Source organism: Morone saxatilis, unplaced genomic scaffold (assembly GCF_004916995.1).
Source record: "Morone saxatilis isolate NCDOM2014 unplaced genomic scaffold, NCSU_SB_2.0 Contig2, whole genome shotgun sequence".
Classification (NCBI taxonomy): domain Eukaryota; kingdom Metazoa; phylum Chordata; class Actinopteri; family Moronidae; genus Morone; species Morone saxatilis.
This window is the reverse complement of record NW_023339762.1, coordinates 19,786,951-19,801,440: the sequence shown is the minus strand read 5'-3', so window position 1 is coordinate 19,801,440 and position 14,490 is coordinate 19,786,951. Positions and strand designations below refer to the sequence as shown.

Genomic DNA, 14,490 nt, shown 5'->3' with positions numbered 1-14,490 from the left:
TGAATACTGCTCGCCTTGAATTGAAAGTGAATTAAGAATGCAAACGGCCCTATCTAGAGCCAGTGTTCAGTTTGTCCGTTCTGGGCTACTATAGAAACATGGTTCAACATTGCGGCGTCTGTAGATAAAACGTCTCATTCTAAGGTAACAAAAAAATCAATTCCTGTATTCAGCACACTAATGAAATCATACCTATGAATATTATATCCCAGTTCTGCCAATAGAGCCTCCTAAATGTTACACACTGGACCTTTAAACTCCTCCCACACATCTTTTCAGCTGCAAAAGGCATGCAGAGCTTCAAGTGTCACTGAGCTGATTATGACTGAATGTTTACAGACACACTAAGACACAAGAAGCACGTTAAGCAGATGTAAGTGAAGTTATCTCCATCAAAACACAAACAAGACTAGTTTGTGTCTTTTTAGAGCAGTAAGCCTACGTGTTGGATGGCAGCCAGGAGCCCTGACCATTCATTCCTCACAGCATGCCTGTGCCTTTAGACCTGTTGTGGCGGTTTACTTTGTAACCAGAAGGACAGACTGTGGGAAATGTGCTGCAGCGCTGCACCTCAATGTCATTTTGTTGTCTTGAACAAATAGTCATCCAAAAGCAAACAGCGCGGACTCACAGATGTTTTAATGACATGATTACACGCATAACCGTTAAACAGGTGTGGCAGAGCGGCACAGGTGACGAGGTGACGTGTGTAAGGCAATGTCCTCTGGGCGTGGGGACATATTTACTGTAATAGTGTGCTGTAATCTGTCACGCCTGTGTTTGGAAGGCAACCATCACTATACATAAAGACACAGCAAGATAATAAAGTTGTGCTTTATTTAGCCATGTTGTTATTTCAATTTTAAAAGGTGTTATTAATGTGACTAAAGCATTTTCCTCAAAGTAATTAATCATTTAATCCTAAAACTGTCTTTGTCCCGCTTGATTTCCAGGTGATCTAGAGGGAAAGGTGAAATGGCTGGATAACTACCAGAAGGTGAAGCAGTTGAGAGACGCCCTGGTGTGGCTGCCTGTATGGGAGAGAGACAAGCGCGCTTTTGTCCCTGAGGTCTGTCTGCTTTTGTGTGTGTGTACATATTAATATGTTTGTTTGTGTCTGTGAGAGCTTTAATAGACCAGAGCGTAAAAGTCAGATATGCACCAGGACTTCATCCTCCAATACCTTTTGTGTGCAGATAAGATGATCCAATCATTTATCTGGATGTGCAATCAGATATCATGAAAAGTAAAGGAAACTATTTTAAAGTATTCACATTTTACTGCGCAGTGTGTCATTGGCTGTTGCTTTGGTATCACAAAGTCAGATCAGTTTACATTGTCAAAGGATGAACATGTTTCCTTCTAACCTGTCTGACTCATTGTCTTTCAGAATCTGAAACATCTCTTAAAGGCCGTCACTCTGGAGAATCTCATTTCTCACAGAAGTCTGCTGCACGATGGGAAACTGGTGCTCACAGGTGTGGAGTAACTCTGACACATTGTTCATGCTGAGTGTTTCGATTTGAGTTCAAGTCTTACCATCTTTCTTTGGTTCATTACTAGAGAATGCAAAGCTGATAGATGTTTATCTGTTCCTGTTTGACGAATTCCTGCTGATCACCAAGATAAAGAGAATCAAGAAGGTATGTCACTCTGTTCTCAGCCTGATCTGAACCGTGGTATTGAGTTGCCACGCTGTACGGAGGCGTCATAGCTTGTTGTTTCTTTTCCTTCTGCGTAGCGGTCCATCGGCCCAGAGCAGAATCCTCTGAGGATGCCGCAAAACCTGGAGCTGGATCAGCTGCTGAAGGAGGGATGCACGTTCACGGTTCTGGACCAGCCCGTCTCTCTGGACCGACTCCAGCTCAAGAACATCGATCAGATCAATGCCTCAAGTAATAACACAATTTTAGACATTCTTTAGACAACCTTTACATGAATTATTTTAGTTATTGGATTATTTAGCATATATGAGTGGGTATGTCGAGATCACACAGCAGAATCAATGCCTCATGCTGGGTCTTGATAAACCTCTCTCTGTATTGTTACAGTTTTGATGTTAATGGAAGAACTGTAATTCTGTGTTTCCTTTGTAGCATCAGGGCTGCCTCATTCTTTCATAATCATGCACCAGAACCGCTACCAACAATGCATCGGCGCATTCATCCTGCAAGCTGCGTCAGAGTCTGCAAAGGTACATTCACTTTGATTATGAATTTCTCGGTTTCATAAGGCATACAGTCTTCTAAAAGCTGGCAGAGCACTGGTTATATTCTGTTTACGCAACTATTATATAGTACATACCGTACAGATGTGCAACATCATGTGTGGATTTGTTAATTATGTACAAACATTTCTGCTTTCTGTGTAGCACAAGATTTCACTGGGAACACAGAACCACAAAGAGTTCTTTTAAATGTTTTGCTCAAGGCGGAGTTTCACTCGTCAATTACGCAGTAAAATAGATTTACTTCTTATGCTTGTGGTTACGTACTGATACAGAATATTATTGGAAGTGTGCCAGGGGTTTACTTTATGAAAATGGACTTTGTTAATAAAATATATACGCGCTTTATCTACAAGTTAAGTCTTACACTTTATAAGTTGCAGTGCAGTTAGGAATTAGGGATGGGAATTTGATAAGATTTTATTAATAGCAATACCATCATCAATTCTTATCTTTCAGCATTGTCCTTTAAATGTAGGGAAACTGTTTGAGTCACTGGCTAGAGGTTATCTTACAGGTATGAGACCTATGATGTAGCACAAAATGAATGATGACTCAGCAACAAACCTCACAAATAAAGAGTTATACAAATAAGAAACTCAATGCCATCTGAGCAAACCCTCCAAAAAAAATCTGCCAATTGCTGAAAAGTGAACTTGATATTTCTCCTCATGTGACTTTCCAGAGAGTGTGGATGACAAAGATAGAGGGCGCTGTGACGGCGCTGCTGAAGCTGGACTCTCAGCAGCAGCGAGTCAAGAGCTCCTCACTGTGGCTGGAGTCTTCACAGATATGACCCATCAAACAGCAGTTGAAGCCATCTGAAACGTCTCTGCTGTCAACGTGCACTTCACTGTCTCTTGTAAAGGACTGTGCTGGCATTAGGATCGTTTTGTAAACTAAATGTTGGCCTTTAAAGGCAGCTGCTGCAGTAGTGTATAATAAATACCTAGCTATGTAGTAAAAGTCGTGCTAGAGTGTTTTTCCTTTTATCTACTTTTTAAAGCTTCTTTTTCTGCCTTTTCCATGCACACTAAATCACATTCAAGGACTTAACCAGCTCCATTTAGTCTGATGCTCACATGCTCTTCGTCAGCAAATTGAGTTTGCTCAGTTGTCTCCACTTTAAAGCACTAATCGTTCATGTTGGCTTAAAGATTAAGTATGAACACCTGTAATTCTGTAACAACTGGGCAAACTCCATCTTCTGACCAAGCTCGAATGGAAAAAGGTTGATTTGCCACCTTTCTGTTTCTAAGGGTCAACAACAAATGAACTTTAAACTTTAAATTAAAGGCCTTGCTGGGTGGACAAACTCACAATTAAAACCATATTTTTTACTCCAGAGGGAATAAAGCATGCTAATGAATTGGTTAGCTGTATTTATCAAATATTGATTATTTAAAAATCTTTTTTTTTTTTTAAAAAGAGCAAATTAACGAACTTTCAGCACCTGTAAAAAACAAAAGCAACACACATGAGAAAATAGAAACATACTGTAGGTTTTATTTAGGTTTTGTCATGATGATGAATTAGAAAATCAACTGGTGCATGTGAACAAAAACTACATTATTTCTTTCATCCCTTCAGGTGAACGGAGGTCACCCCCAACTGTGGTAAATACATGGTGCATGTCACCACTAACGGTGAGCAGTGTCCGACGAGACATTGGCCTAAGGCACACCTTCACGACCATCAAATATGATGACTCTAAACATGGAGAAAACGTGTGAGCCACAGGCCAGTTAGGTCATCATGCATGATAACTAACAGCAACACGAAGCAAGCCACAATTCAGTGTGCACAGGTCTGTGGTGCCATTTTGTAAAAATGAGTAAGACACTGAGTCCACACATTTTCACTCTTGTCATGTTTCTACTTCCACAAGTGTTATACATTTCCTTTTTCTCTCTTTCATTACAAACATTTACAAAGATAATTATGACAGCCTTAGTATTAATGAGCAGTTAAGTACATCAGGGCTAGAAATGCTGAAGCCTGTATAAAGTTGATGGTCCTATGTCTGTGGCTGGGTTCTCATACGTACGAGCCCAGAATAGAATAAGGTGCAAATCATCTCTCTAGGTTGTAAGGGACTGTACAGCTTGATAGATAAGTCACAAATCCTTGATCAAATGCAGGCAATGACACAATACTTGTGATCTCTATGGTTTAGAAATAGTGCTTTTCCTGTGCCAATCTGAGGTAGACATAACAAAACCAATGCAACACAAAAAGAGACAGGTGTTCTTGGGAGCTTGCAACTGAGATGGATGCTCTTTTTTTTCTTTTCATACAAGCAGAAAGAGCTAATTTGGTAAGCCAACGTCTGAAACAAGCTGCTTGTTTGCAAAATGCCAGAACAGCCTGCATTGTCGCCTGGCTTACAGTGTTTCCGCCTGCTCCAGTCTTTAGACAATTGCACAAAAAGATCTTACCAATGTCTGTCAACAATTATAAATTATACAAAGCAGGAATTAACTTTTACAGTGTCCTCAGCTGCAAATGGGTAGAACAGATAACCGAAGGTAACTGCCGCCACCTGAAAGCAGCACCGACATCCCCGAACAACGTGCCAGAGAGATACTGAGGTTCTGAGCAGCCGACAGTCGTACAGTGCGTCTCAGCAGACAAACAGCAGGCCTAAAAACACTAAAACACACACTCTGTTACAGCAACGTCACACACTGCCACATTTATTGCTTCAAATGCGCGCGCATACACACACACACACACGGACACACACAGACACACACGGCTCCAGCAGTAGTCAGTGCTGTTGAGCGGAGATGAGCAGCAGGAGAAAAAACAAAAATTAAAATAAACATGCAGGCATCTTCAATGACTGCATCACCAGTCTGCAGAAAGCACCAAAATTTGCAGGAATCAACATGCAAAGAGAAATGTGGCACAGCAAAATAACAACTGACTGTACATTAAAAAAAGCCTCTCATGTCATCATACATGCGGTGTTCAAGATAAAAATGTAGGACCCTGTCATTTAAAACTGAAAAGCTTTCAAAGAGACGCTTAGAAAAATACTGAAATGTGAAGCAAACTCTGGGTTTTCATCTCGGCTGTATTCCTGCTGCAGACATTCTTTGGTCATGAAATTAGGCTAAAAACATTAATTTCAACAAATACACAAACACACTGCCGCACAAAGGAAACTGCAGTAACTGATTTGACGTCATGGTTGATCTCAAGACCTGTACAGATAAGCTGGTGCATAAATCCACTGATGAATTGTTTACAGTTGAAGATTTATAATACGGATATAATGACGTTTGACCCTATGATCTCAAACTGTGGGTACCTTTCTCTGTATTATACTGATAACACAATTTTAACAAAAAAGGATCTAGTGCCTTTTACCAGCATGGATTTACAAAACATAATACATATTTTTTTAAATGGAAAATCTCCACTTTACAGCTGCGTTAGTTGCCTTGTTTTGGAGCCAAATGAACTGTCGACGACGTGTAATTCTGTTTAAGCACAAATAATGAGTTCCTGTAGGCAAATTTGAAGCAGGTTCCTCAAAAAATATAAATTTCAACACACCTTTGTGTTCACAAATCTGCATTACACACATTAAATACAGTGAATACATCAGTTAAACTGAAAAAATATCTAAAAATATTTTTGTAATTACTGATTCACTTTCTTGCTATAAAAATCTAAACTTGAATTTCTTACTGATCAGATTGAAAATATGTCACTTTGACAAAATAGGTACTTGCATTTACCTTTGTAGGGCAGCAGTGATTTTCAACATCACTTTTACAATATTTACTTCCCCAGTCAGTGACCTTACACCTCCTGATGCCAAACATATCACAACATACAGAGCAACCACCTCGCAATTGCTAATGATGCCAAACAACAATGGAGAATGTGAATATGAACTTAAAAGAGATGGATGGTGTTTAGTTCTCACTGTCTCCACTCTGGCAGTCCACAGGAGCAGCAAAGGCACAAAAACAGATACAGACAATCCCAACCAATCCCACCAAATTCCCTTCACATGACTCTGGTGTCTCTTCATTAAAACCTTTCCCAGTTATTTCCCTCCACACCAGAGCCAGGAGTCACATGCAGGTAGGAGTCTTTGCACTGGGTCTGTCCTTTATAGTGCACATTTAAATATGACAAAGACACGCCTTCTTCTGCCCACTGGAGTAAGGAATGGGGAGGGAGAGGGAAGCAAAGAGGGGGTTGGTTTTGGGAGAGGGAAAGGAATGGGAGCGGGTAATCAGCCTTGGAGCTCCTCGAAGCATGTCTCGCAGACCCGTACTGGCTTTTTAGAGGACGGCGTGAGAGCGTTCCTCGATGAACACTCGGCGCAGAAAATGTTTCCGCAATGTCTGCAATGGTGCTGGATATTCACAGAGGAGGAGGAGAGAGACGGCGCATGTTACAAAGTTAGACAATTAAATGTGAGCTCTGTTGTTCTATAGGTTTCAAACCTTAAGAGAAGTCATTCTTACCTTCCTGATGGTGACAGAAAAGCCCTTCCCACAGGCCATGCAGTTCTGTACTTCGTGATCCTCGGCCCACTTTCTGGTCAGAGACTGCGACTGCTTGATCTACAAGCACCAAAATCAGAACAACTAACTTTATCTGCACTATAATGTAAAAAAAACTTCCCTAAGACAAACTGCTGACCATTGTTTGTACACCACTGGCAGACATGTCTGAGCTTTAAGACGTCTGCTGTTTTATGACTGACCTGGAGCGACTGGTTCTCTCTGCCGAGCTCCTGCATGGCTGCCGTCGTGTCGTCCAGCTTCCTCCTCAGCTCCACCACCTTGGCCTGCAGTTTCTCTATCTCCCCTTCGCCCTTTACACACCTGAAGCACAACCACAGGACGCTGATGATTTCTGTGTTCTTCATTAATTAGTGGCTCAGGAGAATCTCCCACAACCACTACTACTACTTCTCTGGCTACATATTAGGTTTGTTAATTAATGCGTAATGTTTAGAGGAATTACAGTTTATCTTCTGTCTTTTATTTAGCACATCTCTGTGCCAAATACCAATTCCATTTCATTAATCTCACTGCATCCCTCTCCTCTGAATGCAAACCTCTGCCATCAGGAAGACTCTGTGTGGCAAAATGAAGCTATCTTGTGTCCCAGCCTCCATCAAGTGGTTGAAGTCTCTATATAATATTAAACCTTAGTGCAATAGAGAAATGTGCAATAAATATAACAGCACTTTAGCACTCTCTTTTTGATCCGCCGTATTGTCAGTGTTAAAAGTAAAGTGAAATGTCTCTTTCATGTTGGTTTTGTGATGTTTTTCATATAAAGCAACAGATTGTAACATTGTGCCTAAGACAAAGCGCCACAGTCTAACATACACTCACATGTAAATACAGCCTTGTGTATTGCATATAGCATGTGAAGCATTTTAATAAATGTATACTAGACACGATAAGTAACTGTTAACAGTACAGAACAATGACATTACCTACATTTGGAAGACCACAGCAGGAATTTGTAGCAAACAGAGATGTATAAAGGTAGACTTGAACTCGCTGACTCACATTTAGTGTCTGTTCACTCCATGGTCTGCTACTTCTGTGTCTAATGGGTGATTTCTTGCTTCAACATTTTCCTTTCTACTCTGTGAGTGTGCTGCAGTTGGCCTATAATAGACCTAATACATAATACATTTCACATTATCATTTTAATTATCATTTTTTATGCACGAGGAAATGAAGTTCTTTAAAAACTGAGACTCTAAATGAGTGAATTTAAACTTGTAGGAGAGATGGGGACTAAACTAACCCTGAAGCACTGTTCAGCAGTGCAGAGTGACTGATTAAGAGAAGGCAATGAAATAATCAAAAGATTTTAATTAATGTATTAGCCTAAATTAGTTTCACACATTGTTTTTTTTTCCTAGAACAGAAGGCAAATGCTTATTTTAAAGGGAAATGTAAGACACATGGAAAACCTCCTTCTTAAAAAGCCTGACATAAGAAAGTCCTGGTGACTTCAGAGGCCCGCACTGGATGCACATGGTTTTAATATTTAAATTAAATGAAATCATTTAAAGCCATTCCTCTCTTCAACAACCCCTGCTACTACTTACTTTGTTACTTTACATACTTCAGTGAGCTGCAAAGCCAATCAAGAACATGCAAAAACCTTTTCAGAGTCATTACTTGCAGGGCGACATGTTCTTAAAGGGTAACAGTTATTAACTCGCCTCTCTAAAAGAGCCCGTCTCTCGTCCTGGTTGTTCTGGACGGTGGCCTCCAGGACAGCGATCTCTCCTCTCAGCTCATCTATCTGCTTCTCCAGTTCTCCGACTCTCCGTTGGCTGCCCTGCCACTCTCTCTTCAGCGTGGCCACGTTTTCATTCAGAGCAGTCACCTGCACACCCATCTTCGCTTCCGCCTCCTCTCCACGCTTCACCTGCTCTTCTCTGGCTCGCTTCTCTGCCAACTGTGGTAGGAAGCATTGATCGTGTCACCAAATGTGATCAGAAGTGATCAGAGTGAACGACATTTAATCCACTCATTTAAAATTATTTGGTGGGATTTGGCAGATGGGCCTACCAATTTATCCTGGAAATCCTTGGTTTGGGCGAGAAGCTGCTCCTCTCTCTGGCTCCTGCTGTCCCTGGTGGCCTGGTGCTCTTTCTGCTCATGCTCGAGGACACTCTGTGCTGCCTCCACCTGACCCTGCAGCTCCAGTTTCTGCTGAATCAACAGCTGTTTGGCTTCCCGCAACTCACCTAGCTCCTGAAAAACAACAAATAAATAAGTCAATGCGCAATATTTGGTTGTTGAAGCTGGGGTAGGCAGTTTGAAACGCACACAATGCACAATCTTCTGCCTCTCTCTCTGCTGCTTGTATCAATCTGCTAAGCCCCTCCCACCAAACCCAGAAGTTAAACGGCAGCAAGGAGTCAGTTGCCCTCCAAAAACCTGCTGCATGCTACGTTGTGAGCTTCGCCAAGACAACTGTCCCCCCTTAAAAGTTATTCCCCACTGTTGCATGTCATCATGCCTCTGCTAGTCATCGATAAGAGCACTATGGCACTGAACATAGGCTGAGACAGGAGCAGGATTTTTCACCACTGAATCAAGCTTTCATAGCCACGTTCTCCAGCACTGGCTTATTAAATAAGTTATCCTTAACTGATCCCCATAGAAAAATGTTTTCTCTGCATTTGACACATCCTGCCACCGTGCAACGCCTGGACCAACTCTGATCTGACCAGTGCCTTGGGCAGCACCTAGAGGAGGCTAATAAAAACCTCATTTCTGAAAATGAGATCACAGGTTAACCTTTCAAAGGCTTGAGCAGGTTTGAGCTTAGAAGGTTATTGCTCAGACAACAGCTTCAGATCAATTTTAAGCTTTGAAGGACTGAAAAATCTAGGCTTATGTCAAATTGTCCACTCAGGCACGCTAAATTAGAACTTCGAAGAATGTGGCCTTGATGACCTGTAGTATCCCTGAAGTAAGCTCAGGTCATGACAGGTCATGTCAACCAGTATGGGATATACAATGGCAGACATTAGCTCAGCCTCTGACACTTATTACTCTGAGGTACATTACAACCTCTCGCTTCACCTTCAACTCAAAACAAAGAAGTTGGTAGTTGTTGATTCTTATGAAAAGTGACCAACCTTCTCGCTCTTCTCTGTGAATGCTTTTAATTCAGAAGTCAGCCTTGTGTTGTTCTTTTCCAGGACACTCTTGGCTTTGTTCAGCTCATCCACTTTACTCCTCTCTTTCTCCAATTCCTCCTTTACTTGACCCTGGATGAGTAAGCACAGTTTAATGTATATGTACTTCAAGTCAAAAACACCAAGCAGCCATAATAAATAACACTGATCTCGCTATCGTGGCGCACCCCTGTCACGTGGTTGGGATAATTAGGCAGCAAGTGAACAGTTTGTCCTCAAAGTTGATGTGTTAGAAGCAGGAAAAATTGGCAGCGTGAGGATGTGAGCGACTTTGACAAGAGACAAATTGTGATGGCTACACGACTGGGTCAAAACATCTCACAAACTGCAGCTCTTGTGGGGTTTTCCCGGTCTGCAGAGGTCAGTACCTATCAAAAGTGATCCAAGAAGGAAAAGCAGTGAACCGGTGACAGGGTCATGGGTGGCCATGGCTCACTGATGCACATGGGGAGTGTTTGCTGGCCTGTGTGGTCCGATCCAACAGACGAGCTACTGTAGCTCAATAAGGTCAATGCTGGTTCTGATTCAGTTTGTTGCGTATGGGGCTGTGGAGCCGCAGACCAGTCAGGGTGCCCAGGTGGTCATAATATTATGGCTGATGGGTGTATAGTAAATTGGATATCAAGTCATACAAGTGTGTATGTCTGTGTGTGTTCATCTGTTTGTCTGACCTGTTGCTTCTGTACTTCCTTCAGTGTTTGCTCTTGCTGTTGGAGCTTCTGGTCCCGTTTTGCCAGCTCCTGCTGCAGTGAGCCGCGGCCCGTCTGCAGTTCCTGGATCTGGGACTCTAAACCTGTCTGATGGGTTCGGTTAGCAGCCAGCTCTTCCTGAGCCAGGTTCAGTTTCTCCTCAGACGCCTACGGAGAAAGGTCACAAGTCACATACTGAGGAGGGTCAAGAGTGAAATCGATAAAAAAAAAAACGCATGGACCATGGGAACAGCTCAAAGGAGTGTGTGATCATTTTGTTTGCATTTTGATTATCGGTTGGCAAGTCCAGATTCATCGACACCCCTTCCTGTCCTTAGTCCATCTCTGAGAATTAAATCAAAGTGATGCAGCATCACAGCTTCTCTGTACATTTTACATAACGTCCTAAAGTGAAGAAATGATTAGTCTATACTCCTCCCGCCCTTCCTGCATAAACCTACCTTCAGGTCTTGACGCATGGCAGAGACTTCAGACTCCTTGCCGTAGAAGTCAGACTGAAGCTTAGTGAGGCTTTCTTGGCTTTGCTCTAAGGCCTTCTGCACTTCTGCCGCCCGACTCTTCTCAGAGGCCAGCTCCTGGCCGAGCCCTGACACCTGCGCCCTCAGCTTACTCTCTTCTTCTGCCTGGAGATCAAGAGACAAATACACACATTCAGAAACTTAGGACACAAGACTGCCACTGCATTTTAAAGATTTCTATATAAATATTAACAGTCCTGTGGAATATAAAGTAAATTTCAATCCTCTCAAACTATAGTAAGATCAACTATGTGGTTAAGTAGGAAAACAGTTGCAAATGTATGCATGTCTTTATTTTTAAGTAAAAACACTACTTGCCTTCTTGACATTAACTTCTTGTAACTTCGTCACTTGGCTGTTCAGTTTCTTCATGTCCCCCTCAAAGGACCCCTGGGCTGTCTTAAGTTGTGCCTGCAGCTTCTCCAACTGATTCTCTTTTTCCTTCAGCGCCTCCTGAGTCTTTGAGTGCTGCTGCTCCACTGTGGTCAGCTGCGCTTTCAACTTTTTCTCTGCCTGACATTTGTCAACACAACAGGTCTTTAGGTTACATTCGAAACAATAATGCTCGATCTTCCTTATTTTTCCAGAAGTTTACCTCTTTCATCTGCTCCAACTGCTCTTTAGAGTCTTTCATTGCCTTGGTGATGGCCTCATTATTCTTAAGAAGCTCCTGTTTGGCCTTTTCATTGGACTTTTCCTAAGGATTAAGACAGATTAATGTTGTGTCCTGGTGTTGTAATTGGGTGTGTTTTTTGTTATTCTTTAAGAAAAATTACCCAAAATTTAAAAATAGAAAAATAAGCAGTCTAAACTGATTTGTTTTTGATTGCAGCTTACGGGACCTACCTTCTCTCCCATGGCGGACTTATGGTTCTTCCTCTCTGTGTCCAGCTGACCTTGAGACTCTTTCAGTGCCTTATTAGCCTTTCCTAAGTTCTCCTGGGTAGTGGCAAGCTCCTTTCTTTGAGCTTCTTTCTCCTGTTGGGCCTTCTGTAAGTCTGCTGCCAGGCTTTGAGCTTTTCTGTCCAGCTCTGCATGCTTAGTATTTCCCTCCTGGGTCACCTTGTCCAGGTTCACTTTCAGAGCCACTTTGTCCTGCTCACTGCACTCCAGCTGAGCCTGAATGTCACTTAAAGCCGCTGCTTTTTTATTTAGTTCCTCTTGTAGTGTTGTAGCCCTTAACGGTGGAAAGTCATTTATGTTGTATTAGGGGTAATTAATTAAAAAGCAGTGGAACAAAGTCAAAAAACTAAAAAATAATAAAGTTGTGCCATCACTGAAATACAGTTATAGAGGTTATAGATTAGTTACAGTTGTATTTACATGCATTTATTACTTACTTATTATTTAATAAAGCTAATGCACAGTTTATCTCACCCTGCTTTTTCTGTCTCCAGCGAGCGCTGCAGCTCCTTGGCTTTCCGTTTAACCTCTGACCCCTCCTTCTGCAGCTTCTGCACTTCTTGTTGCACCTGGTCTCGTGTGGCCTGCAACTCCCCAACCTGTGACTCCAATTTCTGTCAGATTATATCACATCACCAGATTAATTCAAAAGAAACAACATGTATGTATACTGAGGACACTACAAAAAGGACAAATGATGTCTAAAATTAGAGTCCAATATCACATACTCACAATAAAGACTAATCACAAACCTTATTGAGTCCCTCCAGCTGCTCTATGCGCTGTTCTGAGGCCAATAGTTTGTCTTTGCATTCCTTCAGACTGGTTTCTAGCTGTGTGCTCTGCTCCTGTCTCTCCTTGAGCCTTTGGGCCTGCTCCTCAACCTTCTTCTGGACTTTATTCAGCTCCTATAATAAGATGGTGGGAGACGGTGCAGGATATGGGGGGGAAAGTGAGTAGAGTGAAACTAGTGACAGATATTTTCTAAGGAAAGAAATATGGTGCATTACAAGGGATGCTGTGCATTCTAACAGTCTAACCTGCTGCTTGTCCTGCAAAGCATGCTGAGCAGTCTCCAGGTTGTTCTCCAGGTTAGCCTTCTGTGCAGCCTTGGCTGCTTCTGCAGATAACAACATCTCTGTCTTTGCCTTCAGCTGAAGAGAAACAGACCCACAGAAACTGTTAAACTCTGCAGGACAACATACTATGTTTTTGCTATTACTAACTGGAGAAAAATATGAATATTAGTATTAGAATTATTATCATACGTTATTTAATCTACATTACATAGAGGCTTACCTGAGCGTCCAGCTGAGCTACTTTCTCCTTGCTGTCTGCGAGGTGAGCGGTGAGTTCAGTGACTGAGGTCTCCAGGGTGTGGGCTCGGTCTTGGGCTGAACGCAGCAGGGTCTTCTGCTCCTGGACCTGCTCATGGAGGTTATCCTGGGCTTGCTTGTTGCTCTCTGACTGGTTCTTCAGCTTGTCTGTCAGCTGTGTGACCTTTAAGACCCACATAGACCCAAAGGTTATTAGCTCAAAAATGACCAATCATTTCCTGTCATTTTGGTACATTACAGTATACATCTTAGTTCACATCACTTTTGCACAACCGACTGCAGTGAGTGTTTGTGTGTGCACTCACCTGTTCTTGTAGTGCATGGTTCTTCTCTTTTAGCTGGTTGAGCACAGCCGTTTCTCCTTCCCCAGCCTGGATCTTGGCACATAAGTCCTCTCTCTCGGCTTCCAGCTGGCTCACAATGTCCTTACTCTTCTGCAGCAGAGCCTCCAGATTCTGGATCTTCTGATCCTTATCTCCAATCTGACGCAGGACCTGCTCCAGGTCATTCTGCAGCATGAAGGCAAGTTAGCATAGCAGAAAGGTTACATTTGAACAGGTAGGCTTGTTTATTCATTTCATGAGGTATATATTAAGATGTACTGATAACCACACCAGTCTTCATACAGGCACACTGCACCAGTTTTTGTTTGTAAAGGGACAAAATGTTGTGCCACTCAAAGTTATATATAAGGCAACATTGTCGTGCAGTGACCACTTTTGTTTTGTTGCAGTAAAATAACATTTAACAGAGCAATAAGTATGCTTTCTAATATTGTTACCGGAGGGTTCTTCTTGTGAAAATTACCTGAGCCTCGCGGAGTTTGCCATTGGTGTTTTGCTGCAGCGCCTGCAGCTCCTGGTGCTGCTGCTTGGCTTTCTCCAGCTGGTGCTGCAGGTCTGTGTTCTTACCGGCACTCTCCTTCAACTAAAGAAGCAAAACCCAGAAGCACTTTTATTTCTTTTCCTTTTTTTTCACCATAAATGTAAATACATTGTTAATTTCATTTTGTGTATCTTACTGTTCCCTGGTTTTTATCTTGATTTGTTTGCTTTAATAAGGTCATTTATTATCTCACAGTTTT

General features: G+C 42.1%; 2 protein-coding genes across 5 annotated transcripts in view; one reads left to right on the top strand and one right to left on the bottom strand.

The window, feature by feature from the left end:
* plekhg7 (pleckstrin homology domain containing, family G (with RhoGef domain) member 7) overlaps positions 1-3,193 on the top strand; it is a 12,620-nt gene extending 9,427 nt beyond the window's left edge. For all 3 annotated transcript variants that reach the window (XM_035664347.1, XM_035664345.1, XM_035664346.1), the window contains exons 12-17: positions 954-1,069; positions 1,391-1,478; positions 1,564-1,643; positions 1,742-1,895; positions 2,097-2,194; positions 2,913-3,193. In XM_035664347.1, the coding sequence (XP_035520240.1) occupies positions 954-1,069; positions 1,391-1,478; positions 1,564-1,643; positions 1,742-1,895; positions 2,097-2,194; positions 2,913-3,023 (647 nt within the window). In that variant the 3' untranslated portion in view covers positions 3,024-3,193. The remainder of the gene's footprint in view (positions 1-953; positions 1,070-1,390; positions 1,479-1,563; positions 1,644-1,741; positions 1,896-2,096; positions 2,195-2,912) is intronic.
* A 520-nt stretch (positions 3,194-3,713) lies between these two features.
* The window catches only part of eea1 (early endosome antigen 1), a 19,585-nt gene continuing 8,808 nt past the window's right edge, over positions 3,714-14,490 (bottom strand). For both annotated transcript variants that reach the window (XM_035664376.1, XM_035664377.1), the window contains 17 exons: positions 14,214-14,333; positions 13,712-13,915; positions 13,369-13,569; positions 13,110-13,223; positions 12,822-12,977; positions 12,544-12,683; positions 12,013-12,343; positions 11,762-11,863; positions 11,485-11,679; positions 11,089-11,271; positions 10,610-10,795; positions 9,879-10,010; positions 8,800-8,985; positions 8,448-8,686; positions 6,960-7,080; positions 6,718-6,816; positions 3,714-6,605 (listed from right to left, as the gene is read on the bottom strand). In XM_035664376.1, coding sequence (XP_035520269.1) covers positions 6,483-6,605; positions 6,718-6,816; positions 6,960-7,080; positions 8,448-8,686; positions 8,800-8,985; positions 9,879-10,010; positions 10,610-10,795; positions 11,089-11,271; positions 11,485-11,679; positions 11,762-11,863; positions 12,013-12,343; positions 12,544-12,683; positions 12,822-12,977; positions 13,110-13,223; positions 13,369-13,569; positions 13,712-13,915; positions 14,214-14,333 — 2,832 coding nt within the window. In that variant the 3' untranslated portion in view covers positions 3,714-6,482. The remainder of the gene's footprint in view (positions 6,606-6,717; positions 6,817-6,959; positions 7,081-8,447; positions 8,687-8,799; positions 8,986-9,878; positions 10,011-10,609; positions 10,796-11,088; positions 11,272-11,484; positions 11,680-11,761; positions 11,864-12,012; positions 12,344-12,543; positions 12,684-12,821; positions 12,978-13,109; positions 13,224-13,368; positions 13,570-13,711; positions 13,916-14,213; positions 14,334-14,490) is intronic.